Source organism: Tursiops truncatus, chromosome 19 (genome assembly GCF_011762595.2).
Source record: "Tursiops truncatus isolate mTurTru1 chromosome 19, mTurTru1.mat.Y, whole genome shotgun sequence".
Taxonomy (NCBI): Eukaryota; Metazoa; Chordata; class Mammalia; order Artiodactyla; family Delphinidae; genus Tursiops; species Tursiops truncatus.
This window is the reverse complement of record NC_047052.1, coordinates 1001352-1026301: the sequence shown is the minus strand read 5'-3', so window position 1 is coordinate 1026301 and position 24950 is coordinate 1001352. Positions and strand designations below refer to the sequence as shown.

Below are 24950 nucleotides of genomic sequence, written 5' to 3'. Positions count from 1 at the left end.
GACCCAACTCACCCCAAAGGCCCAGAATCCGAACATGATGATGACGAAGTCGACGACGTCGGCCAGGAACATGAGAGCGTAGACGTCGGTGGCCGCGCGGTACTTAGTGTGCAGAATGTCGTGGAAGAAGCGCCTTACAGGCCAGTACACGCTCCGGGCCCTGCAGGCGAGTGGCCTCAGTCCAGGCCCCACTCCTCCCACCCACCCTGGCCTGGGCGCTCCAGGCCGGGTCACTCACAGGGACAGGCAGAAGCTCTGCAGCCGGAGCCCCAGGGCCCTCACTCTTGTGCAGTGGCGGCTCTGCCTCTCCTCGCTCTCTGCAGCCGCCGCCTCTGCTCCCACCTCCTTGTCGTCCTCGCTTTCTGGGGGGGGGGGGAGCAGCCGCTGCTGACGGAGCCCATGGTACGGGCTGGGCCCGGCTCAGACCCCACAGGGGCTGCTATTGCCCCCCTCACAGACCGGACTGGGTGCAGGGACCCCCTCCCCCCACTGAGGGTCACCAGCAGTGGCCATCAGGGACGCTGCTGGGCAGTGGCTCCACCAGGTGGGCCGCGATGGCTGCACGTGGCCGGGCCCTCGTACCAGTGGCTTCCCGTCCTCTGGGTCGTGTGCTCTCCTTCCTTCTCTTCCTGAGACGCAGGCTGACGCGCCTCTCGTCACGGGGCTCTGGGGACCTGTCCTTCGCTTCCACTGGGATGTCGTCCTCAGTGGGGGCCCTGGCCACCCCTGGCTTCCCCTGGGGTCCCAGCAGGGCCGGCTCCTCCTCAGCCGCCTTGTCCTTCCCACCACCCCTGTCACGCTCCTTCGGGACAGGGTCCTCGTCGTGATCCCAGAGGCCATAGCACTGTGGAGGGATGTGCAGGGCTGGTGAGGAGGCCGGCGTGGCAGCACTGGGCAGCACACGGCGCGGGCGAGGTGGCCAGGCCCACACTGGGCCTCACGGCATCCGGCCTGCCTCGGAGCAAGGTGGCTGGGCGTGTGCGCGGCCGTGTGTGCTGTGTGCCCGCACGTGTGCGTGCGCGAGAGGCGGCAGCCGTGTGTGCTGTGTGCCCGCATGTGTGTGTGCGAGAGGCAGCGGCCCTGTGTGCTGTGTGCCCATGTGTGTGTGCGCGGGAGGCAGCAGCCCTGCGCGGCGCGTGCGCTCACCAGCAGCTGGGCGCGGTGGAAGAAGAGCACCATGAGCTGCGGCAGGTCGTACTGGATGTAGCTGTCGCTCTTCTCCAGGCCCAGGATGCGTGGCGGGAAGTAGGGCTTGTTTTCATAGCGCCGCAGCACGGCGTAGCTGTTCCAGGGGAAGAAGCCGAACTGGAACAGGTACTTGGCGACCACCGTGACCTGCAGACGAGAGGAGTCAGCGGGGCGCCAGCCCCCGACCCCCACCCCCACTGCCAGCCGCGATGCCCACCTCGGTGAAGATGATGGCCGTCATCCAGAAGCGCTTGCTGGGCCGTGGGATGGACAGCATGGCCCACAGGAAGACCAGCACGGGCAGCATCAGGGAGGCGGCCGAGGCGGTGACCATGTGGTTGAGGATGATGACGAAGTAGCAGAGCAGCTCCGAATGGGCGGCCACACACTGGTACACGGCCTCCAGCAGCCGCAGCACGCGGCCCTGTCCCGCCGCGAATCGCTCGGCCTCCTCCAGCTCCGGGATGTGCAGGCACCTGCCGGGGGACCAGGCTCAGAGCCTCTGGGGCCACCAGGCGGGCCTGGGGCCACCAGCCCTCCCACCGTACACCCCCCCCCCCCCCCGCACACCTGTCCAGGAGCAGCTCGCTGGCTGTGCGCATTCTGGCGCGGCCGCTGGTGGGAAGCTCCCGGGAGCCGTGCAGGGAAGCCCTGGGCTCGGTGACCATCTCCTCGCCGCTGCTCTGGGTGTTACAGCTGGTGCTCAGAGGGCTGCTGATGTCCTCGGTCACGCTGCTCTGTGGCTCCTCCGCCCCCAGCCCGCTGCAAGACGGGCGGGTCACAAGGGGGCCTGTGTGCCCCTCAGGCTCTGGGGCGGCCCTGGAGGGCTTTGGGGTCTCGGTGGATGAGGGCCCAGCCGGCTGCCTGGCCCTGTGCAGCAGCTCAGGTGCCGGGGCTGGACCTCACTCTGGGCCAAAGACAGGCCGGGCGGGGTGGGTCCCGCTCCTACCTGGACGGGGTGCTCAGTGCATCACGGATCATCTCAGCTTCGCTGGCATACAGCTGGTCCAGCACGTCCCGGCGCACCTCCCCGCCCTGCAGGGCAGCGAGGGGCTCAGGGCAGCCGCGGTGGGCGAGAAGGCGTGGGGGTGCCCGCAGTGGGCGTGGTGTGGAGTGCAGGGGGCGGGGCGGGGCAGCCCACTCACCCGGAGCAGCTCCTGCGTGAGCAGGTAGCGCTCAGCACGCAGCACGTCACTCATGGCGCGGTGGTGCCGCGTGAAGTCGTGCAGCCAGCGCGTCAGCTCGTCCACGAGCGCCTGGCCCAGCACCCACAGGAACTGCACGGTGCTCAGCACTCGCTGCATCACGTGGCTGCGGCCTGCGGCGAGGGCGAGGCATGCGGTGCTGGAGGGACGGCTAGTGGGAGCCCCGCAGCGCCCCAGCCCCTAGCCCTCGGGCCAACTCACCGGCTACCTCATCCTCCAAGCCCTCTGCCAGCTCTGCCTCCTGGCTGGGGTCACCGCCTGGGCACAGGGGTGCTGGTCAGCGCCTTGCAGCCCCACCTCCCTGCAACCCGCCAGCCGCTGGACTCACCCGTGGGCAGCGGCCCTGCCTGCTCCTGCCGCTGCTGGTGCAGCACCGTCTGGGCATTGGTCACCCACGCCTGGTACGCCATCTGCAGGCCAGGGCCCCGGGTTAGCACGTGGCCTCCCCTGACCTGATCCCGTTAGCCGAGGAGCCTGGGGCCAGGAGGCCCAAGCTGGGGGCCGTCAGCTCCCTGCGCCTGGGCAGGAAACGGGCCACGGAGCTGTGGGGGAGGACTGGGCGGTGCATGCCGCCCACCCAGCACGTCCTGCTTGTCAGCGCCAGGCCCCGTGCTGAGAGCCAAGGGCCCGAAGACGGACAGGAGAATGTGTGTCCAGCATACGCTGAGCCCGTCTGCAGGCCACAGCGGCCCCGCCAGCCCGCATGCTCACCTGGAAGGCGCTCTGTGCTGACTGCTGGGCGTCCTCGGGCTGCACCTCCTCCTCCTCCTCGCTGTCCGACTCGAACAGGAAGTAGTCCCCGGAGTGGATGACTGCGGGCAGGGGTCACTGAGAGCCGGCCGCCCCCGTGGCTGGGCTCCGCACCTCCCTCCTCCTCCCCCGGACCCTCAGGTCTGTCTCCTCGGTTCGGGGTGGGTCTGGGAACAGCCTAGCCATGCTGGACTCCCTCAACAGCCTACTACCCTGGACTAAGGCCTGCATGCCACCCTCCCCCCAGCGATGGCCACGGGGGCAGGAGGCGGTGAGCGGCACGCCGGGGGACTGTGGCACGTGTACGGGGCACGGGCGGGAGCAGTGGCACGGGACCAGACTGGGCGAGAGAAACGCGTGAGGGCAGGGCGAGAAAAGCAGGGGCAGTGCCGACCGGCAGCGGGGATCCAGCCTTCCGAGCCCGCGTGTCAGGAAGGAGACAACAGAGCGTGTTGTCGGGGACGTGGCCCGACGACAGCAGGGCTCAGCAGGGAACCTGAGAGCCCACGCACGGGGCTCCTGGGGGTGCTGGCCAGGTCAGCGCAGGGCGCGCCCCCTCCGTCCCGGCGGAGACGGCAGCCAGGGTGTGGGAGGCCTGCCTGGCGCACAGCAGCTCTGAGAGGGCAGCCAGGGCAGGCCAGGTGGGGGCAGTACCTGTGGCGTGGTCCAGCCAGGGTTGCCACCACTGTGGCCGTGGCGAGGAGCCCCTTGCACTGCCGGGCCCTGTGGAGGGGCGGGGCGAGCGTGAGTCAGCGGGGAGCCCCCAGGGCAGCGAAGGGGCAGGCCACGTGTGGTGCCGTGTGGGGCGCAGGACAGACCACAAGTGCGGACGGACAGTCACGGGCCGGCCACGTGGCCCGTGGGGACAGAGAGTGACCAAGCGGCACAGGGTGGTTGGGCTGGAAGCCCCGTGGGATGCCACACGGCACAGATGCAGGCAGGCTCCACCAGGCGTGGACACACTCACCTGGCTCCTGGCTGGGGTCCAGGGAGCCCTGTGGGTGGCCGCGCCTGGCCCGGCTGTGCCTGTGCTTCTCCTGCTTGGCCTGGATGCGCTCCATCCTGCAGGGCGGGAGGTGGCTCAGCGCAGGGTGGGGTGGGGCCAGAGAGCCCGTGGCCCCACCCACACGGCACCTACTGTCTCTTCAGCTGGGCCAGCGACTTCTCCTCCGCCCTGCGGTGGAGCTCGATGGTCTTGAGGTTGGCAGCGTTGTAGAGGCCAAAGCCCCTGTGGGGCAGCAACGGGGGTGGGGCATTAGCTCCGGCTCAGCCTGGTGTCCCAGGCCCTGCCCACTCACAGCAGCAGGGGCCCAGCCCACAGAGCTCAACACCGCCTTGTTGCATGCTGCTTCTGTGAGAGAGAGACCCTCCCGCAGCCTCCAGGGGTAGAAGATGGGGGCGGGGGGGGGGGGGAGCCGCTGGCCCATCAGCCAAAGTGCAGGGATGCGCCCTCAGGCCAGCGCGGTGGCCACGACCGGCCCAAAGCGCCAGCTGGTGGCAGAGCCGGGGCCGAGGCCACACACCACCGGGGTACTGAGAAGGTCCTAGCGGGTCTGTCTCCTTGGTTCTCCCTCTAGGGGGCGGGTCACGTCATGGAGGGACGGCCCGGGGTGCGGCGGGGGGCCCACCTGGAGGCCTGCAGGGCAGTGGCGCGGAGCTCGGCCCGGACGTGCAGGAAGTAATAGCTGAGGAAGACGCGGCGCTGCAGCAGCAGGAATAGGAAGCAGACGCTGTCCCACAGGACGCCCGCCTCCTCCACAGGCAGCAGGCAGTCCTGGTCGCGGCCCAGCATCTCCTTAGCTGCGGATGGACGCCAACCAGGTCAGGGTCCTGGAAGCCGCGTACGTCCCCACGCGCCTTGGGGCCCCGGCCGCCTGCCTCGCCCACTCACGGTTGTAGTAGCCTTTGACCGTGCACACGAGGCTGAAGAGCTGGATGACCCAGCAGAAGCTGCTCTGCATCTGCTCCACGAAGACGCAGGACAGGAGCTGAAGGCGGGAGGAGGGTCAGCCTGGGCGCCCCTGGGCGGGGGCTGGGGGCTGGGGGCTGGGGGCCGGGCTCACCGAGAGCATGTTCTTGGAGACGATGACGGTGACGTTGTAGAGAATGAGGCAGTCCCATAGCACGAGGCGGGTGCGCGTGTCCTGCTGCTGCAGGCTGGTGCCGAACAGCAGCAGGTAGAAGCAAGCCAGCAGGTAGCCCAGCCCGAAGATGCTGACGCGTGTGGCCCCCGTGACAAACACCACCACCAGCACCAGCCAGAAGAGGTAGCGGAAGACGGCCACCTTCAGCATGTCGAGGTAGGACCTGCCGGGAAGAGCGTCACTCTGGGCCCTGGTCACCGCCGCCTCTGCCGCAGCCCAGGACCAGGGGAACTCCCGGGCGGCCCCTCTGCTGCGGGGTCAGCATCCGCCCCTCGTCCCGGCCACAGAGACACCCCTGGCAGCGCGCGTCCTGGCTCGGTCCCGCTTGAGCCCAGGCGCGTCTGTCGGCCCCGGGAGCCGTGCGGCCTCTGCGACGCCCACCTGCAGTGGATGAAGTTGGGCACGGGGTTGGGCTCCCCCTGCAGCGGCTCCAGGTCATCCGTGTTCATGCCTGCCACGTGCTGCCACTCCTCCGTGCGCTCGGCCAAGAACACCTGCCACTGCTGGGAGGCGCAGAGCAGCAGGAGGACGTCATCTGTGGGCACACAGGAGGCCACTGCCGCACCGCGCCGCGCCCCGGGGAGCGCTGGCTGCAGAGGCCTGGCCCACGACGGGGTGCAGGGCACTTCCTGCCCGGCACTGCCCTCATCCCCCAGGCCCTGGGCGGAAGCATGCGTGCGTGTTTACACCGGCATCTACACACAGCGCGGATGCGCACACGGATGTCGGGGAACACATTGCCTGTGTGCACGTTCTGCATATGTACACGTGGGGGTCTACATGCACCACACGACTGTCAGGAAGTGAGGCCAACGTGAGCCTGACTGCACACCACGTGGCATCAGTCTGCACACCCGTGTCCTCCCCCACATCCATACCTGTGTGCACACCTGCGCCCACACCGTGTGGCAGGAAGCGCACATGTGAGGTGGACCCGTGGGACCAGGCGCACGGAACACGCCCCTGCGGGGAACTGTAGGACTGGACTGGCCACAAGGCCTGGACGGTTCAGCCCTCGCTGGCCGCACAGGAGGGTCAGCGCCTGCCTGCCCCCTATCCCGCGGGAACCCGCACAGCTTCCTGCATGGCCAGCAGTGCCGTGTGTGCACGAGGGGCCCCAGGGGACTCACTGATGAGGTTGGTGGCGTTGGGGGCACTGAAGAAGTCCGGCAGGTACAGCCACCTGATCAGGGCAGAGTTCATGGGGATAGCGCGGCTCCAGCGCCACGGGTAGTCTGTGGGAAGAGGGTGCAGGTCACCCACCACCCCAACCCGTCCCCAGCGTCCCCGGGAGTCGCTTGGACACCCACTCCCACCCGGAGCCTCCAGAGCACACAGGACCAGCGAGCCCAGTTCTCACGGACGTGGGCGCCAGTGGCTGGGGAGGGGTGCATGGGCAGGTGGGCGGGGCACGGCCTCACGTGGTGGGCGGGGCACAGCCTCACGTGTGGGCCACAGTCGGCGTGGACCCGAATGGCTAAAATAAAACCATGTGGATGCCAAGTGCTGGCGTGGAGGTGAAGGGGCGGGACCACCCTGGGTGGTCATCCCAGAGAACTGAAAACCACGGCCACACAAACACCTGTGCACCACCCAACGAACGAACGTCCGCAGGAGCTTATCCCCGACATCCCAGACCTGGAAACGGCCCAGTGCCATCCGAGGGGGGAAAGGTCAAGCCAGCTCTGGTGCACCCAACCCGTGGAAAACTGCCCAGCAAGGAACGTGAGTGAGCAAAGCGTCATCCAGGCCACAGCCCAATGCACCTTAACTACATCTCATGAGATAAACCAGACTCCTAGGTTACACCATCCAAAGGCAAACCATAGGGATGGAGACCAGGGTGGGCGCTGGGGATGGGAGGGAGGCAGGGACCTGGGGACGGACACAGCTCTACATGCTGGTCAGCACCACACAGTGAATTCTACTACGTGGTTGAGGGAGCCCGGGACGGAGCGCAGACTGACAGGTGATCTAATTGGACAGCGCGTGTATAACGCGCCTCCTGGGAGGGGCCAGGAAGAAAGGAGCTGCCCTAAGTAACTTTGCAAACGGCGTCTTGACAAAAGACAGACACTGTCCACCAAGACGGAGGAGGAGCAGTGACACCGCATGGCAACACGCACGCCCGGGGCCCAGGTCTTGGTTTCTGAATTCCACCCTCCAGGGTAAGGAACCAGGCGCCAGGGCGGGGGGTGGGGGGCGACTTCCTGGGATGGGGGCAGGCAGGGGCGGCTCCTGAGGCAGCAGCACCTGGCGGACCCAAGACTGAGGACATATCCCAGGGCCAACGCGGGTACAGTGTGGACACAGCACCAGCGACAGGAGTGCAGCAGAAGCCTGGGGATACAGGCCCGGAGTCTCTCTCTACAGATAAAGTAAACAACCGGATAGATCAGTCGGGAGAAGGGACACAGCTCCTCTTTACAGATGATGCCAATCGATCACCCGGGAGACAGAAAATCACTGTGAGAAACCAAACAGCCCCTGCGGGCGGATCCACCGAGCGCGCTGAAACCAGCGGGCGAGAGTTTACAGGGAGACGAGACTCCTGCCGGGTCCTAAGCCTGCCCCGCAAGTGAACATGCGACAGCGACGAGCAGCGGCGAGACTGGCGAAAAGGGGGTGTCACCCGCGATGAGACACACCAGCCCCAGCGTGACGCACTGTGGTTTTCTTGCCAAAAGTGCTTAACCTGGTCTAAGGAAGAAACACCCATCGATGCTGGGGTGAGGGGTGTTCTACAAACGACCGCTTCCTGCTCCCCCCAGTCTCAAGGAGATGAAAGACAAAGGAGGCCAAGGAGCCGGCCGAGGACAGAGAGCGGTGGGGGCCCCTGGGGACAGTCACGCGGCCCGTGGCTCCGGCCGTGGTTGGTGGCCTGGCCCCCATTTTGGTTCTTAACTTTGGGTGCTGTGCTGGGTCGCTTCAGAGGCTGACGTTCACGTCGGGGAAACTGGGTGGAGAACGTTTAGGAACTCTGCTCTGCTTCTGCTACCCTTCAGCCAGAACTCAGAGACCGTAACCCAAAAGGGGCCTTTCCCAGGGCAGGGGCCTGACTTCCACAAACACTGACGAGGACGTCAAAGGGCCTGCCTGCAGGGCTCCACGGGCACCTCTGAGACGCTCTGAACGTGAACGGGAACACAGGATGGATTACAAAGCGTTCAGACAGAACCCTGCACCCGCTGACAAGACAACAGGAAACAGAGCAGGAAGGGAGAGAAATCAAAGCTCCTCGCAGAGAAGCCAAGTAACAAATGTACCAGGAATAACAGAAATCAAAAACGTCCATTTTGTGAAGTCCTGCCAACGGGAGAGTCAGCAGACGTGGACGCGCGGGGCAGAGTGCTGGTCCCCTGACAGGGTGGGCTGGGGGCCCCCAACGCCCCGATGGCCACTTGACTCCCCGTCATGGACCGTTCCTACCCAAGCATTCCCCGGTGTCTACGCTCTGGGGCACAACCCACAGAACCAAGTTCAGGGCTTTCTGTGAGCCCCCTGGCCTGACTCTGGCAAGCTCACAAGAGACAGAGGCTGGGACAGTCTTGACCAAAGGCGATGGGAGAAGAGGACGACCAAGCACTCCCGTCAGCTCCTGGTCAAAGCCAACAGCTACCAGGGACGTGGCCCTGAGGACGAGGCCGCTGAGTATGGATGGCGTATCAGACCGGGGGTGGATGGCCGTGCGTGGCCACCGTCCTGAACACAGAGGGTCCAGGGTGGCTGTACTGAGCGTGGAGCCCAGACTGACTCCCATTTGCCTGGGAAGAGCGTACAGCTGCTCCTTGGACTATTCTCCCAACCTCTCCGGTTGTTTGAAAGTTTTCAAAATAGAACGTTGGGCAAAAACAAAGCAGAGGATGAGGAGAGACCAGCGAGGGAGCCAGCACGACTGCAGCCCCCAGAGTCCATGCACGGGGAGGAGGGGGCTGAGGCCACTCCGGGGCTGGGATGCCCAGGTTGGGGCAGCCACGCACGCCCAGCTCACCCCATGCCCACCCCAGCCCGCAGGCCACCCTGCTCACCGATGCACAGGGCAGGGGGGATGCCCAGGCACAGCAGGTACTGGTAGAGCAGGAAGAGTGCCAGGAAGAGGCAGTAGCTGGGCCAGAGGCGGGCGATGGCCTCACGGCGCCGGCGGGTGAGGACGGCCACCAGCCAGCAGCCATGCAGGATGACCATGAAGTTCATGCGCTGTCCGATCACGTTCACGGCCATCAGGAAGCAGATCTGGGGGTGGCACAGCGGGACAAGGTGACCAGGATGGGGACGCAGTGAGCCGGGGGAGGAGCCCTCCTGGCTCTGCCTCTGGGCAGCCTCGGGCGGTAGTGCTTGTGCCCAGGGTGGGGGGCAACGGCCCAGGCTCACGACGGCCCAGGCCACCCTCCTGGCGGGACGGAGAGGCTGGACACGTCTCGACGGTGGGGGGAACCGAGGTAGGGGCACCGTGGCGGAGTCGAGACGGAGCCCCTCTCCAGCCGGGGCCCCAGCCCCCTGCCCTCACTCCGCAGGCCCCTCTCCAAGCAAGGCCAACTCAGCTGGAGGACCTGACACCCTCGGTGGTCCCCCCTCCCCCCGCGCTGGGCCTGCCCATTGCAGAAGACCCCACAGGGGGTGGCAACGACCCCCAGCGGCTCAGGCCTGCCCAGGGAGGGGGCGAGGGCCGACGCCCGCCTCACCTCCAGCCCGAACTTGTAGAAGAAGAAGTTGACGAAGTACTTGAGGCAGCTGGGCAGGTCGCGGTCCAGCTGCTGGCGGGTACCATCGGCGCAGACGGCCTGGGCCGGCAGCGGGGCCAGCTGGCGCCGGCGGCGGTGGTAGTCCTGGCAGCGGTACACCATGGCCTCGAACACCAGCAGCAGCAGGATCTGCAGGTGGCTCTGGGGGGCGTGGCCAGTCAGGCCCCGCCCAGCCCCTGGCTCCCCCACCCCACCTGGCCCACCTGCCCCGCACTCACTTGGATGTAGCCCAGGTTCGGGAAGCCCTTCCGCACCCCGAACCAGTTGGCGGGGTCGATGGGTCCGCGGTACAGCAAGGACTCGTGGATCTCCGTCTTCTGCAGGTTCGTGCTGTTGGGAAAGGGCTGGGGGCGGGGCGGCGTCAGCACCTGCTGCCCACCAGGAACCGGACGCTGACCCCAGGGACCGCCAGCCCCACGCGACACCCCCGCTGCAGCCACAGCTCTGACGGGTCTGCGCCGGAGCACAGCTGTCCCCAACCAGGGACATGGGGCACTGTCAGCCTCCAACCCACCTCAGTGGGGAAGGGAACATGGATGGCGTTTAGGGACAGGGAAGCCACCAGCAGGAGCTGGGAGAGTGAAGAGAAATCTGTGGGTGGGCTTCCCTGAGCAGCCCCGCACTTCTCTCCAGTGGACATCAAACCTCTGTGCCCCTCACACCAGGACCTGCACTTCCGTCAGGAAGTCAGCCGGGTCGGGACACATCTCTGAACCCAGACGTCTCGACCTGGAGAGCGGGTCCTCCGCAGGAAGCCCAGGCCCCAGGGACAGGCCCTCGCACCCGTCCCTCCACCCGAGCTGGAGCAGCGGCCGCACCTCGGTGCAGTTGCTGGCGTACTCGTGGGGGCTGACGACCTTGAGCTGGTACAGCATCTTGCACACGATGATGATACAGGTCCACACGGTGGCCAGGCAGGAGGCCATGGGCCGGAAGCGGGGGTAGGGCAGGGCGAAGGCCCACAGCACGACCAGCAGGAAGTTCAGCACCGACACCTGTGGGCAGGCGGGCAGTGGCGGCGGAGCAGTGGCAGGCGGGGCTGCGCCCTCCCCACGGGCCCACGATCCGCAGCCACGTGCCGGTACCGGCTCAGCGAGAGTGCCTGAGCGTGCCCACACTCACCTCATTCAGGGCCACCCACACGGTGTACAGGGCCACCATCTTGAAGACGTGCAGCTCTAGCAGACGCCGCGTGAGCACTTGCGCGCGGGTGAGGACATCCGAGAAGCCGGCGGCCAGGTCCAGGAGCCGCTCAGCCACCAGGCCCCACTTGCTGGCTGGGGGGTTGGGGGGCCAGTGAGGAGCGGGGGCCAGGGCCTCTGTGGCCTGGGCCGTCCCGTCCCGTGTACTGACGGGGCTCCGGGCACCTTGAGCTTACCCTCCGGGACCTGTATGGCCTGGTGGGGGCCGGCCACGCCCAGCCCCTCGTCTCTGGGTGCCGCCTCCTCTTCCTCTTGCTGCAGCAGGGGGGTCCCGCTCACCGTGTCCTGCCTGGGACAGGACCCTGAAGTGTCCTTCCCTCCCGCATTCCTGGGGTGCCCTGCAGCCCCTCCCATTCCCGCCTCCCCAGGGACAAGAGAAGCCCCACCTGCCATCCCACCCCGGCGCTGGGACCCCTGTGCTGCAGCCACTAGGTGGGAGAGTGGGGCCCGGCTTGACGCCGTGATCCCCGCGGGTTGGAGAAAACATCCAGTACCTGAGGCCCCGGCATCTGCAGGCAGCGGCCGAGGGCTCAACCCTGTTCCGGGTCTCCCGCCCTAACCATACAGACTCCATTCCTGCCCGAGACCGGCCTTCCCCTGTGCGGGCTCAGGGGACACTCTGCAGACCCCCAGGCCCCAGGAGGGAGGACGGGCGCACCTGTGAGCCCAGCGCAGGGTGCGGGCGCTGGGCGGGGGGCGGTGCTCGGGGTCGGTGAGCTGCATAAAGGGCCTGTGGAAGTAGTGCAGCTGCAGGATACAGGCGAGCAGGAAGAAGCCCGGGACCAGGATGCTAGAGAAGAGCTCGGACACGCTGAACTGCTCCAGGCCCAGGTCCCCCAGCCTGCGCGGGAGGAGCTGTCAGTGCCACCAGCGCGGCAGCCGCCGCCCACCCCCCCACGCCCAACACTCACTGCTCATCCGTGAGGCCGGTCAGGTTGCGCCAGTAGGCGGGGAAGTCCTGGAACTGGAAGGTGTAGACGGCCACCAGCACCAGCATGGTGTAGGCCACCACCAGCCACCAGAACGCCTTGAGCAGCTTCCGCCACAGGCTGTAGTAGACCTGCCGGCGGCCAGGCGCGGTGAGGTCAGCCCACGCCCCTGCAGGCCCGTGCCCCGCCCCTGCAGGCCCGCGCCCCGCCCCGCCCCTCGCCCCGCCCCTCGCCCCCGGTACCTGGAAGAGGGTGAGGCAGAGCAGGAAGAGCAGCATGTAGACGATCTTGTACACGACAAGGCGGCCGGCGAAGCTGACCATGATGAACATGCCACCGCACACGTAGACCCAGTACTTGGCGTACACGCCCCTGACCAGCTCCCCCAGGCTCCGCAGCAGCGTCCGCGTCTGGGTGGGCTCTGCGGGCCAGGCGGAGCGGGGGGTGGCGAGCGGGGTGCAGCTTCAGGACCGGGCGGGTGGCGGAGGGGCCGCGCCCCCCTTCCCCCCTCCCCCCACTGCCCGGCCCGCTCACCTGCGGCGGCCACAGTGACCTCCTTCAGCGCCACGGGGTCCCGCGCCCTCTTCAGCAGCTTCTCCTTCACAAACTGGCGCAGCAGAAGCCAGAAGGTGAGGGTGCACAGCAGCTGGGGGGCAGGGGCGGCGGCACTGAGTGGGGCCCGGCCGGTGGAGCCGGGAGCCGGGGTGAGACCGCAGCAGGAAGGCGGCCTGCCCAGCCCCCGCGCGCCAGCCTCCCTGCAGGCAGAAGCTCAGCCTCTGGTACGCGCGCACGAGTTCACGCACAGATGCACACGCTCCCACACAGCAGCCCCTGCACTCACACGCCACCTCGTCTGCACACAGACCCGCAGGTGAACGCGGGGTCACAGGTGTTTGCACACTTGCAGGCTCCTGGGCTTGCACAGTGAGATATAACTAACTCACGGGCCCCCAACACGTGACCGGCAGCGGCACGGCCGTCCAGGTGCAATGGCCTGTCCCAGAAGGGGGCATGGCAAAGACACAGACGCCCGCTGAGACCCAGGGGCCGCGTGCGACACTCACAGAGCCCGTGTCAGGCAGATGGGGTGGCACCCCCAGGAACACGAGATCATCACTCGTTCACTCAACAAACGCTCTTCAAGCAACTACTCCGGGCCGGCTGGGTGACCCCGGTGACCACCAGACATGGGCTCCGGCTTCCTGAGCGCCCACGGCACTAGAAGCTGAACGGGCAGCATGGCGTCATCACAGGCACGCAGGGGGCGGGAAGAGGCTCACCATGGCGCCCAGGTCCAGGCAGGGGTAGCGGGTGTGCTCCAGTCCCAGCTGGCGCAGGCTGACGGGGCCCAGGGCGGTGGGCAGCTCGGGCCGCAGGTCCATGGCCCACACGTAGCGCAGGCTGCAGAGCGCCAGCCCGTAGAGCAATATGAAAGGCGAGCAGAGCATGGCCATCTGGTGGCGGCTACGCACGGTCCAGATGAGACAGGCCCAGAGCAGCAGCACGAAGGTCAGCCAGCTGTGGTAGGTGATGCTCCACACCTGGACGGCCAGGGCGTGGGTGGGGCTGCGCGGGACACCCGGCCCGGCACCCACACCCCGTTCCCCCAGGCTGATGAGGTGGTGGACCCCCGGGGCCGGGGGCGTGTGTGCTCCGACAGGAAGGCCAACCTGCCCCGCTGGCCCGGAGAGCTGCCCAGGCACACCCACACCCCCACCGCACGTATGCGCACACTCACACGCGCGGCTGGGGGCTGGCCGGGGCTGCTCCCGGCCTAGCAGGTCACAGTCCCAACCGCTTCTGGCGACAAGGCACCAGGACACCATCTGTGGCGAGGGAGCCCGCGGAAGCCCCAGCCCGAGGGGCGGCCCAGGCAGCGCCCTTACCATCATGGCGATGAGGACACACACGTAGCTCTGGTCCATGATGAGGTGGCCCAGGCCGTGCAACGGAGACGTCTCCTTAGGCCCCGTCAGCCTGGGGCGCGCTAAGGGGTGAGGGCAGGGGTCACCAGGGAGGCGAGACCCCTGCTGGGGAAACTCCAACGTCAATAGGCCCGAGCCCCTTGCCTACACCCGAGTGGCCCGAAAATGCAGACAGCACGCTGGAGCCACAGCCCAGGTGGAGGGGGGCCACACCTGGCACAGGCTCACGGGGCATTGGGGGAGGAACACACGGGCAAAGGGCCCGGGCTCCTGTCCGACCCTGTTCCCGATGTGCTGTGGGACCCTGGCCAGTCCTCGCCCCTCTCCAGGCCTTGGCTTCCGAGACTCTGAAGGGATGGGGTGGAGGAGAGTGCCCTGATTCCCTTCCAGCTCCGTGAGCACCCACGTCCCCAGATGCCAGCCCCCGAGGCCAGCGGCTTCATCCTCTGCTTTGTAAAATGGAAATTGAGGCTTAGCACAAAAACAAAAAGGAAAAGGAAAGAGCACCCCGGAGCCCTGCCCTGGGGACACTGTCTTCGCAGCTCCCAGGGCCGCAGAGGCAGCCCAAGGCAGAGCAGTCAAGGTCTCGGGGGACTGGGAGGCAGGTGGGGAGCGGGTGGGAGCCTGGAGACCCCCGCAGGGTCTCGGGTTCCATGAGCATCACAGATACGGCGCCCGCCCTGGGTGGCCCCAGAGAGGTGCGCAGCTGGACAGGCTGACCGGGCGAGGCCACCAGGGGGCAGCACCCGTGTGGCCGCATCCTACTCACCGGGCCGCTGCTGGACAGGGCTGTGGCCCGTGAGGTCGTGCACGATGCAGTTGTCCTCAGGGTCCGGCGGCACAGGCGTCGTGTGCTGCAGACAAGCCAGGGCCCGTGAGCCGAGCCTGGAGGCGTGGGGGCGCCAGCCCCGCCGCTCGGTCCGGACCCCTCACCTGCGTGGCCTCCTCCTCCCTGGTGGCTGGAGCCCCGGCCTGGCCCTGGGGCCGCTGCTCCACCTCGGTCAGCTCCACCTCCAGCTCCATGTCGCCCCCGGCCGCCTCCTTCCCCTGTGGAGGCCGGAGGGGAGAGCTCAGCCCCCCGCCCCGGCCTGAGGGGTGCGGGGACGCGGGGCGCCGGCCTGGGCACTGACCTGGTCCGCGGGCCAGCGCGCTTGCAGCTTCAGGAGCGAGGTCACGGTGTAGCAGAGCAGCAGCAGGATGCCGGGGCTCACGTACACGGGCCAGTCATGGCTGGTGTTGAGGACCAGCGCGTTGGGGCTGGAGCAGTTGGGGGGGGGCACGAAGTCCTTGAGCCCGAACACCCTGCCCACAGAAGGTGCGTTACTGACCGCGGCGAGGAAGTTCACGGGTGCGAGGCGGGCAGGGCCGGGGCCCCGTGGGCGAGCGCTCACCTGGCCCAGATGCTGGCAGGCGGGAGCATGGACTGGGCGAGGGGCGTCTGGTAGCAGTAGAGGCAGAGGAGATGGCCGGCGCCAAAGCAGCCCACCGTGACGCAGAGTGCGCTGAAGCCCAGGGGGCTGATGGGAAAGTGGCAGGCCCACCAGGTGCAGACGGTCAGGAACAGCAGGAAGTAGACGCTGGAGAAGGCTGACGGGTGGGCGATGCCTGCAGGCCAGGCAGAGGCGCACAGCGTCACGCCCGGCCTGGGCAGCCTGACTGCCGTCTCGCTGCTCAGTGCGGAGCTTGGCTGCCGAGACCCCTGCCGGTGTGACCGCCAGCGGTGGGGTCCCAGCTCCCTGCCCAGTGGGTACCTGCCAGCGCGAGGAGCACTACGGCCAGAGTCCGCCCAGCGGCCACCAGCAGCCAGTGCGCTGTGATCCGGAACCGGGCGGCCAGCCAAGATCTCCGCTTGTGGGTCAGTGCAGGGGCTTCCTGCAGCCCCACCAGGGAGCCGGCGTCCACGCCCCCATCATCATGGTCCTGCCGAGGTCACAGGGCGTGCGCAAGTCAGGTGCGTGGGGAGGGGCCACCCCTGCAGCCCCACACCCGCCGCGGGCCCTCCGAGGACACGGGGCCGCCAGCCTGAGCACGGCCGCGTGCTGCCCTCCAGGCCCAACTCCGCCCACCGTCTTCCCACCGCCTCGCTCGGGTTCACAGCCCTGGAGGGCGCCCACTGCGGCAGCAAGACACGCTCCTGCCAAGATGACCGCTCAGATGACCGACCCGCGCAGGCTGACCTCACGGTGCTCTGCAGCCCCTCAAGGGCCTCTTCACTCCCCACCCCCACCAGGGGACCCCGAGGACAGGGCAGGCCCACAGGCTCCTGCATCTGTCCCCGGTGCCCTTGGCCTGAGGGCCCGCGTGGGGATCTTTAGGGAAAAGGAAAGCAGGGCACAGCACAGCCACGTGTGCAGCTCCCTCCACAGTCACAGGGCGCCTCTCCACCCTAGCCTCGGCCCCACGGCACCTTCCTCGTCAGCACAGCGACGGAGGCTCGGAGGGGACCCCAAATCACACGGCCAGGGAGGACAGCGCCCAGGGTGCCGCCGCCTCCTGCTCTGCTGCCCAGCGGGGCTTCTGGGGAGTGAGACGCACACCTGGGCGGCCCTTCCCGGCCTCAACGGCCTGCGGGGCGCAGAGACCCACCAGGGCCTGCTGCCCTGGTCCCACCTCAGGGTTTCCCAGAACAGAGCAGCTTCCTGGAACCAGGGAGGCCAGGGGGAGGCAGAAAGAACACAGACTCTTTGTCAGACGCCAGCTGTACCACGGGCGCCGTGCCTATGCCCTGCCCCGGGGCGGAGGCGGCCCTTGGTGTCCAGGCTGACAGCACGGGCTCAGGGGCCCGGCGCCCCGGTCACTCACACACCGGCTTCGAGTCGGGGGTTAGGGGGTCTTGCCTGTGCAGCCTTGGTGAGCCCCCTAACCGCTCTCAGTCTGTTTCCTGCCTGTCAAATGAGGGTGGGGCACGGGGCAGGCCCCAGCCCTGGGGTCAGAGCAGTACCCAGGGTCCCCCCATCATGCACCAGGACGGGGGGATAGGGGGACAGCTGCTGGAAGGCACTACAGCCAGGCCTGAGCTCAACCCTGCCCACAGCCTGGCCCCGGCCCTGGGAAAGCTGCCGTGGAAAATGAGCGTTTCTGGGAGTGGGAAGAACAGAGGCAGCTGCTGGGCAGAAGGACAGCTGCTGGGGGCCGCCCGCATGGTCCAGCCCACCCAGGCCCGGCTCCAGCCCCGCCTCGGCCGGCCCCCCGGGACGCACCTCCCACCGCAGCCCCAATGACCCCCTCAGGGCAGGCACAGACCCACGTGTGCCAAGTCAGGACGGGCGCGTGTGCACAGATCGTGTGCAGCCGCGTGTGCCGCGGCCCTGCCGGTGGCAGCATCCACACGGGCGCTGGGGCTGCTTCTGGCCTTGAACGCCGGGCGCCCGTGATGGGCCCCCGTGGCCTTGCTCTGACGTCTGTCTACACCAGCCGCCCCGGGGCCGGAGGTCAGCCCCCAGGGGCTGCCAGGACAGCCCTGTGCTCCGAGGGGTGACGGGCAGCGTGGGCTGGGGAGCTGGCCCCTCCCGCCCGCCCCAGGCGTGGGAAACAAGTGAAGCTGTTCTGGGAAGCCCCGGCTCTGCTAACGAGGAAACCAGAGGCCTCCCTGGCCCCTGCGCCCACCGGTGCCCATGCACCAGGGAGATGGAGGGGGATGGCCAAGTCAGGGAGCCACCCCGAGGGCAGGCAGCAGGGCGGTCCCAGCCCCACTTGACCCCACAAGTGCCTGGAAAAGCCACTCCGCCTCCAGGCCCCCGTCTCCCCCTCTGAAATGCGGGTGCCAGCCTTGTCCTGCAGGACTCGGGGGACAGGCAGGTCAGCTGTAGGCTGAGCCCCGTCTCAACCTGCGGTAGGAAGTCCCCTTCTCCCTGGGGACTGAGGCCCTCGTTTCCGCAAGCATCAGCTGCTGGGCCAGCGGACACTGGGGCTGAAGGCGTGAGCCTGGGGCCCCCCAGGGCCTCCCAGGCAGGGACCCTGGATGGCCACAGACCCGGCCCAGCCCTGGAGACCAGGTCCTACTCGACAGAGGCTGAGGCCGAGTGTGAGGGGCCCAGACTGGGCTCGAGACCACAGCCCTCGTGCAGGGACAGGAGAGGACACGGAGGGTAGAGCCCACGGGGACCCCGAGGACTCTGGCGGAGGGCCCTGCTTCAGGTCTCTGAGCCGACACAGCCCCTGCCTTGACACACACGGCCCACCGATGGCCCCACTGTGGGCACGGCTGCTCAAACATCGTCTGTCCCTCTGTCGGTCCGTCCTTTCACCCATCGGCCCCTAGGTGCTCCCTGACGGCTGGCGCAGGTCATCCTCCAAGAGCGCTGACTCCCTACTGCCCTGCGGCCCCGAAGACCCTCTTCCGGGGCAGCTCGAAAGGCGCAGGCGCTGCCTGGGGTCCCTGCAGTGCTAGCAACCCCCCCAGGGACGTGCACTGGACCTCCTCCACGGCCATGTCTCTCCATGATGGGCACATACGGACTTTTACAACTAAACCGTCCACGTTTGTAGAAAGAAAGAGATAGAGAGAGAGAAACAAAGAGAAGTACAATAGTCCTCAGGTGGCTGGGACACAGGCGCGCCCCCATCCCTCACCGGCTCCTGGGCGCGCTGGCTCCGCTGGGCCGTCCGCGTACGGCGCCCGCAGACGCCAAGGCACAGGGAGGAGGCCGCCAGGACACCCAGGTCGGGGGCCACCAGGCGGATGGCGTTCGGCACGTCCTTCAGGTCCAGCCTGTGGAGGGTAGGGAAAGCCGGTGGTCGGCTCAGGGGGGCAGGTGCCAGCAGGGGGCGCCCCGGGAGCTGGAGGCCCAGGAAATCCCCGAGGGAGGCTGGGGGACTCACCTCGTGACCCCAATGTGTCGGGAGACGGTGTCCCAGGTGCTGCCTGCAGAGAGAGGCACGGGGGAACCGCGTCAGGCGGGCGGGTGCTGAGAAACCCCTTCTGTGTTGCCAGGAGGGCCACGGAACCCCTGGTGTCTGGCGGTGCTTGAGAACGCTGCCTCCGCCGGTAGGGTAACTGAGGCCCAGCCGGGGAAAGCTGGGCAGACCAAAGCCCGTTACTTCCGCCTGGCAGAATGGGTTTCATGGCCCAGCCGGGCGCTGTGTGGCCCGGGAGGCTGGGCCGGGCTCTCGGACCCATCGGCCGAGGCCGGCCGCTCCTTGGGGGCCCGAGGGGGGAGGGCTGGTCTAAGAGCCGCCAGGACCAGAGGGCCCTCGAGGCATCTGACTTCTCTCCAGTTTCTAAACTGCAGGAGAGGCACGATCTTCACGGAATGAAAATGGGAAGCGGGGTGGGACACCCTGCCCGCCACGAGCCGCTAGGACGTGGAGGTGGGAGACCCCACCGGGCAGTGGGGATGCGAGCCCAGGGTTCCGGCGTCTGAACATTGGGGCGCCAGTGTCAGTGGAGGTGGGAGGGCTAGGTGCCGGCTGGGGATTCCATCCTCGGGGTGAAAGCGCGCAGGGCAGTGGGCGGGCGGCACACCAGGGCCCGCCCCCTCCGCCAAGTCGCTCTGCCCCAGAGGGCTCAGGAGGAAGATACGAGACGGAGGGGCCTGCGAAGACCGGGGCTGCCCGGACACAGTGCTCTGGGACCAGCACGGGGCCGGGGCTCAGCCCAGCCTCACGGCCACCTATTACCGGGGCACTTAGAGCTGGGCCATTTGGGCCGGATGAGAAGCGTGGCTGGGCTCAGAGGCGGCCCACATTAGGCAGGGCCTGGGTGATGCAGGGCGGCCCCTGAGGCTGAGCTGACCTTTCCGAGGAGGCTGAGGCTCCCCCACCCTCCCCAGGCTCTCCCCCGGGCCTGCTGCCCCCAGGCACCCCCTTCCCGGCCCTTCGTGACTCACAGCTCGGCCCCAGAAGCTGGTCCAGGTGGGGCACGGTGTGCAGGCATATCTGGAAGGTGAGGTGGGCTGCCAGGAAGAGGAGGCTGAAACCCAGCAGGGCTCGCAGGAGGCGGCCGGTGTGACCTGGAGGCAGAGACGGGAGCGGTGGGGCCGGCGTGCAGCCAGGCCTGGAGCGGGGGGATGCGGAGGAAGCAGACCGCTCAAGGCCACTCAGCCCTGGCTACCGGCCGAGCCAGGCTGTGCGCACCAGCCCGAGACACGCACCCAGCACGGACCCAGGGTCTTACGGGGCCGTGAGAAGTGAGCTCATGCAGCACCCCCCTCCTACACCAGCCCACTGACAGCTCACCCAGCCCCGTGGTCCAGCACTATCACGACCCCGATTTACAGACGGCAATGGACACAGAGAGGTGAAGTGACTTGCCCACAGTCGCACAGCAAAGAATCAGCAGAGTACACAGTACACCCATCCTGCCTGCCCTTGGTCTTGTCCCCTTCCTGGGGCGTGGAGCAGTGGGGGCAGAGCCAGTGCAGGAAGGAAAAGCTCCCTCCAGCTTTGCTCATGTATCCCGGAAACATCTGTGTTGCTGCCTGGCCCTGGCAGTGGGGTGCCGCCGCATGCCCAGTGCGGGCTGAGAGCGTGCACCGTCCAGGGAAGGCCCCACCCAGCACGCAGCCACACCGCCTATCGCACCTGGGATGCTCTCCTGCCCACGCAAAGCCTCGGGCTCCGAGAGGCGGCTGTACCCTGGGATTTCACACGATGAGTTGATGTATGGGAGGAGGAATGAATGGATGGATGGACGAAGGGATGAGGGGACGGACGGGGAACAAATGGAGGGGAGGATAAATGGGTGGATGGGAGGATGAAGGGTGGATGGATAGATGGGAGAAAGGATGGATAAATGGTGGATGAGAGGATGTATGACGCGGGATAGATGGGGGAATGGATGGGAGATAGATGGGTGGGAGGAGAGATGGATGGATGGGGGATGATGGGATGGGGGATGGATGGAAGAATGGATGGAAGGAAGGAGGGATGGATGAATGGATGGATTGGAGGACAGATAAATCGAACAGATGGATGGGAGGATGGATGGGAGGAGAGGATGGATGGACTGGAGGACAGACACATGAATGAATGGGTGGATGGGAGGACGGGAGGATGTATGGATTAGAAGATGGGCTGGATGGAGAATGAGAGGATAGAGGGATGGCTGACAGCAGTGTTGGGTGAGGCCAAAGGGCAGCTCTGATTTCAGAAGGGGAGGGGGGTCAAGCCAGTGTGGGGCTCCTGAATCGCCCAGGAGGGATAAACCGTGTGGCAGGTGACCACTAGAGTCTACCAGTGGACTCCGAGGTTCGGCCCTGAGTGCCAGAAAGAGCGAGTATCGTTGGCGGGCGCGCACGCGTGTGCGTATGTGTGCGTGTGTGTCAAGGGTGCGTATGGGCGCTAGACCACACACTGCACTTGCTGGAAGTGCCGCCTGCCTCTCCTTGACCTGGGGTCACCCGTTCGGCCACGTGAGGCCTGCACAGCACAGGAGCGCCGCGGATGGACGGGGCCTGCCTTCGTGGGCAGGCAACCCCACCTCTGCCGTGCACCGTGCAGGGCAGGGGTCACACAGGAGTCTCTCCTCCCGAAGGAGCCGGGGCTCCGCTCAGGGACTTCAGGCTCAGGCAGGAATCTGGAGAAGCAGGAAGTGGGGCCGGGAGGCTGCGGCTCCAGGAGCAGAAGACAGGGAGGCTCGTGGCAGGTGCAAGGGCATCTGTCTGCCCAGAGCGGGCACCGGGGTCGAGCCCCAAACCTCCCTGACGCGGCTGCTCAGTCTGCAAACGCTCCAGGGCATCTCCGCCCTCGGCACTACCTGCCGCCACGAAGGCCCCGCTCCCACGACCCTGTTCTGGGGCAGCCCCAGCCCCCGCGGGTGCAGCGCCCACCCTGGGCCCGGCTCTGGTGCCACGGAGAGCGGCTTGCAGACCTCGCCCTCCTGACGAGATACGCGTAAGCGGAGCTGAGGGAAGGGGCGTCCTCCGGTCGTCCGAGGCTCTGCCACACCGAGGACGGTGCAGAGGTGGGGCAGGGAGAGACAGGGTTCCCACGGGGGGGGACCAGAGTTGGAGCACGAGGCCCTGGGCGGGGGCAGCGGGAGGCCCACCTGCTCCGCCGACCCCGGGGCGCCGTCTGCTCACAGGCAGGAGGGTGCAGGTCTGGGGAGGATGGCGGAGCCTCATCCCCTCATTCGGCAAAGACAGGGAGCCTCCCGGTGCACTGACTGCTCTGCGAGGTGAACCGGGCCCGCCCACGCGGCCCACCACGTCCCAACAGCACCTGAGCTCAAGCGAGCCGCCGCGGGGCTGGGTTTGTTCTAAGGCAGGGGCAGGGCCTCCCTGAGTCCCTAAACATAATCAGGTCGCCAGGAGCTGACCCCCTCGGGTCCACCTGCAGCTCTGCGGCACCTCTGCCCTGCCCTGCGCGGGGCACGTGGCCCACGGCCGCCGCCCCAGTGCCCGGCAAAGTGATGGCCCTGACCCCTCTCCGCCCTGCACAGGGAGCCGGGGTCAGGCTGACGCCCCCACGGGGATGGGGCGAGGAATCAGTCGGCGCCCACGGGCACCCTGCACAGCCTCAGACCTTCCACCAGCTGCCGGCGCTGAGGCCCAGCTGCGGCACAGGCACGGGCAGGCCTCACGCTTTCCTCTCTTCTGCCCGGAAAAACCCGGCACCCTCCCTGTCCCCGAAGGGCCTCTGGGGCTGGAGAGATGGACGGATGGAGGTCAGGCGGGCAAGTCTTCCCAGCGCCTCTCCCTCTGCTCCCTGACCCCTCCCCACTCTGGACTCCTGCCCTGGCCGGGAGCCTGTGCTTCCACCACTGCCAATTAGAGGAAAGTGTTCCCAGTTGCTAGTGGGCAGGAAATATTGACGGAACAAGCAGCTCTGAACCGAAAGCCCGGGAACGGGGTCCACGGAGAGGAGAGGAAGGCCCGGATGCCAGACTCTGCCCAGCAGCCCTCCCCAGGGAGCTGCGAGTTGGGGGGCAGCTGGGCCAGCTGGCTGGGGAGGGGTCTGGCCTGGGGTCCCCCGTGGCTCCCTGCTCTGCACCCGTGCTGGGGCCCCTCCCCTGAATTCTACCCACACTGCAAGATCAGGGCTCCGTACGAGTGCCCCAAGTGGGGAGAGAGGCTGAGGAGGGGGTTACCGCCAGATGCCACAGGCTGGGGAGGGGTGACCTGCCACCCTGTAGAAGGCAGAATGACACTCCTTCGGGGAAATCCATGCCCAATCCGGGGGCCCTGGGAGTGCTTCCTGACACAGCAGAGGGGAACCAACGGTGCCAATCAGCTGGACTTCCAGCAGGGAGCTGCCCCTGGCTCCCCTGGAAGGGGAGGTCCTAACTGTGGAAAGGGGGCAGGAGGGCAGAGTCAGAGTGACAGGGCGGGACTGTCACTGACAGGCCATCGCCAGCCTGGGCGATGGAGGGAGGGGCCCCGAGCCAAGAAGCTGGGAAGCAGGTGCTCCCAGAGCCTCCAGGAGGGACCAGCCCTGCGACACCTGGGCTTTCGCCCCATGAGGCCCGGGCCAGACTCCGACCTCTGGACTGTGGGTGGGGACGTGCTGTGTGGCCGCTCAGTATGGGGTGGTCTCGGCAGCCACAGGCCACGCCCGAGGCCCCCGAGTGGCCAGCACCCCCCGGGGGCAGTGCGTGGGCACGCCTCCCTCCAGGGTCTCGGCCAAACCCTCGGCCCGCCGGGCACGGGGGGGGGGTCACACCCTGGCTGTGTGACCCAACTTGCTCCCTGGGTGCCTCTCTTCACCCTCCAAAACCTAACGGCCTCCCTACCCACGGGGCACAGAGCAGTCCCCAGGCACCTGTCCTCACCAAGAAGCCAGGACGACGGCAAGTCCAGAAGCACCCAGAGAGCACCTGGTGGGAGCCCCAGCGCGAAGGGACCCCTCAGCCGTGCCCCCTTCCCGTGCCACCTGCCTGCAGGCCTGCACCTCCCTTCACAGGGGCCCGTGCTCTGCTGCGCAGGGGGCAGGGAACCTCCTACGCAGGGATCCTCTCCGCTCCAGCTCCTCTCAGACGAGCCCGTGCCGTGGGCACCACCGTCCACACCGTCCTGGGGGCCCAGGCGCCCTGATGGGCCTTCCCACCCGCAGCAAGCCGAGTGCACGTGGATGGAGCCTGAGTCCACGACGGGGCTGGGGAGCCGGCGTGGCAGCTGGACCTAAGGTTGGCCGCAGCCGCTCAGGGCAGAGGGGCCGCAAGGACGGCGCTGGGACAGGGTGGGGATTGGGGGAGGGACCCGGTGGGAAGGCGGCCCAGCCCACGGCCAGGAGACGCCCCAGGGGCATCCTGCATCATGGCCCCTGTGGCATGAGGTCAGAAAAGAGATTCTGAAACCAGCCAAGGGTCCTCCATGAAAAATGAGACTCAGGACCACCCATCCTTCCCTGGAGGCTCCTCAACCACAGAGAAAGTCCATCCCTGCCCGGTGCTGCCGGGGCCCCAACGCTCCCCCAACCCCAGGCCCCTGAACAAAGAGCTCCGAGACCCCGAGTCAGCGCCCACCCCCCCAGCAGAGCCCCGCCCGCCCTTACCTGGGATGCTGTGCCCGGAGGGGCCCGGGAACCAGGGCAGCAGGAGCAGAAACAGCAGGTAGACCAGCGAGAGCGCGTTGATGCGGAAGAGGCAGGCTGCGGAGCAAACAGGACGCGGTCAGCCCGGCTGCTGGGGGGTGGGGGCAACCAGCCCCGTGCCCCTCGACCATCGCCCCCCGAGCCTCTCTGCCGTGGGTGCTGTGCGTGTCACCCCTGCGAGGCTGCCACCTCCCTGCGTGGCCGAGCGACCTCGCTCAACGCGTGACATGTCACTGTTACCGGGAGCACCACGCCTGACTTACGACGGCTCTGCTGTCTGTTGACAAGCGTGGCCGTCACGTCTGCATGTGTCGCAGGCACCCGCCCCGCGGAGCCCCCGTCACGGGGCCAACCCTGAGGTCACAACATTCTCCCGACTTGCTTTCTCTCCTTTG

At 67.5% G+C, this 24950-nt stretch overlaps 1 protein-coding gene across 3 annotated transcripts in view; it reads right to left on the bottom strand.

Annotated features, from left to right (window-relative positions):
• The window catches only part of PIEZO1 (piezo type mechanosensitive ion channel component 1 (Er blood group)), a 54274-nt gene that overhangs the window by 3770 nt on the left and 25554 nt on the right, over positions 1–24950 (bottom strand). For 2 of the 3 annotated variants that reach the window (XM_033846424.2, XM_073795718.1), the window contains exons 2-41: positions 24517–24612; positions 19914–20036; positions 18907–18949; positions 18658–18796; positions 15837–16005; positions 15477–15690; positions 15216–15387; positions 15019–15132; positions 14855–14939; positions 14047–14147; positions 13441–13701; positions 12695–12806; positions 12403–12581; positions 12143–12291; positions 11890–12072; positions 11408–11520; positions 11152–11306; positions 10848–11024; positions 10248–10373; positions 9970–10170; positions 9316–9520; positions 6418–6522; positions 5669–5822; positions 5207–5450; positions 5035–5131; positions 4772–4943; positions 4282–4371; positions 4111–4205; positions 3798–3866; positions 3105–3205; positions 2722–2803; positions 2595–2651; positions 2334–2506; positions 2138–2223; positions 1759–1950; positions 1406–1664; positions 1147–1335; positions 583–844; positions 239–362; positions 13–160 (exon numbers count right to left, since the gene is read on the bottom strand). In XM_033846424.2, the coding sequence (XP_033702315.1) occupies positions 13–160; positions 239–362; positions 583–844; positions 1147–1335; positions 1406–1664; positions 1759–1950; positions 2138–2223; positions 2334–2506; positions 2595–2651; positions 2722–2803; positions 3105–3205; positions 3798–3866; positions 4111–4205; positions 4282–4371; positions 4772–4943; positions 5035–5131; positions 5207–5450; positions 5669–5822; positions 6418–6522; positions 9316–9520; positions 9970–10170; positions 10248–10373; positions 10848–11024; positions 11152–11306; positions 11408–11520; positions 11890–12072; positions 12143–12291; positions 12403–12581; positions 12695–12806; positions 13441–13701; positions 14047–14147; positions 14855–14939; positions 15019–15132; positions 15216–15387; positions 15477–15690; positions 15837–16005; positions 18658–18796; positions 18907–18949; positions 19914–20036; positions 24517–24612 (5816 nt within the window). The remainder of the gene's footprint in view (positions 1–12; positions 161–238; positions 363–582; positions 845–1146; positions 1336–1405; positions 1665–1758; positions 1951–2137; positions 2224–2333; positions 2507–2594; positions 2652–2721; positions 2804–3104; positions 3206–3797; positions 3867–4110; positions 4206–4281; positions 4372–4771; positions 4944–5034; positions 5132–5206; positions 5451–5668; positions 5823–6417; positions 6523–9315; positions 9521–9969; positions 10171–10247; positions 10374–10847; positions 11025–11151; positions 11307–11407; positions 11521–11889; positions 12073–12142; positions 12292–12402; positions 12582–12694; positions 12807–13440; positions 13702–14046; positions 14148–14854; positions 14940–15018; positions 15133–15215; positions 15388–15476; positions 15691–15836; positions 16006–18657; positions 18797–18906; positions 18950–19913; positions 20037–24516; positions 24613–24950) is intronic. The other variant, XM_073795719.1, reaches the window with a different exon arrangement.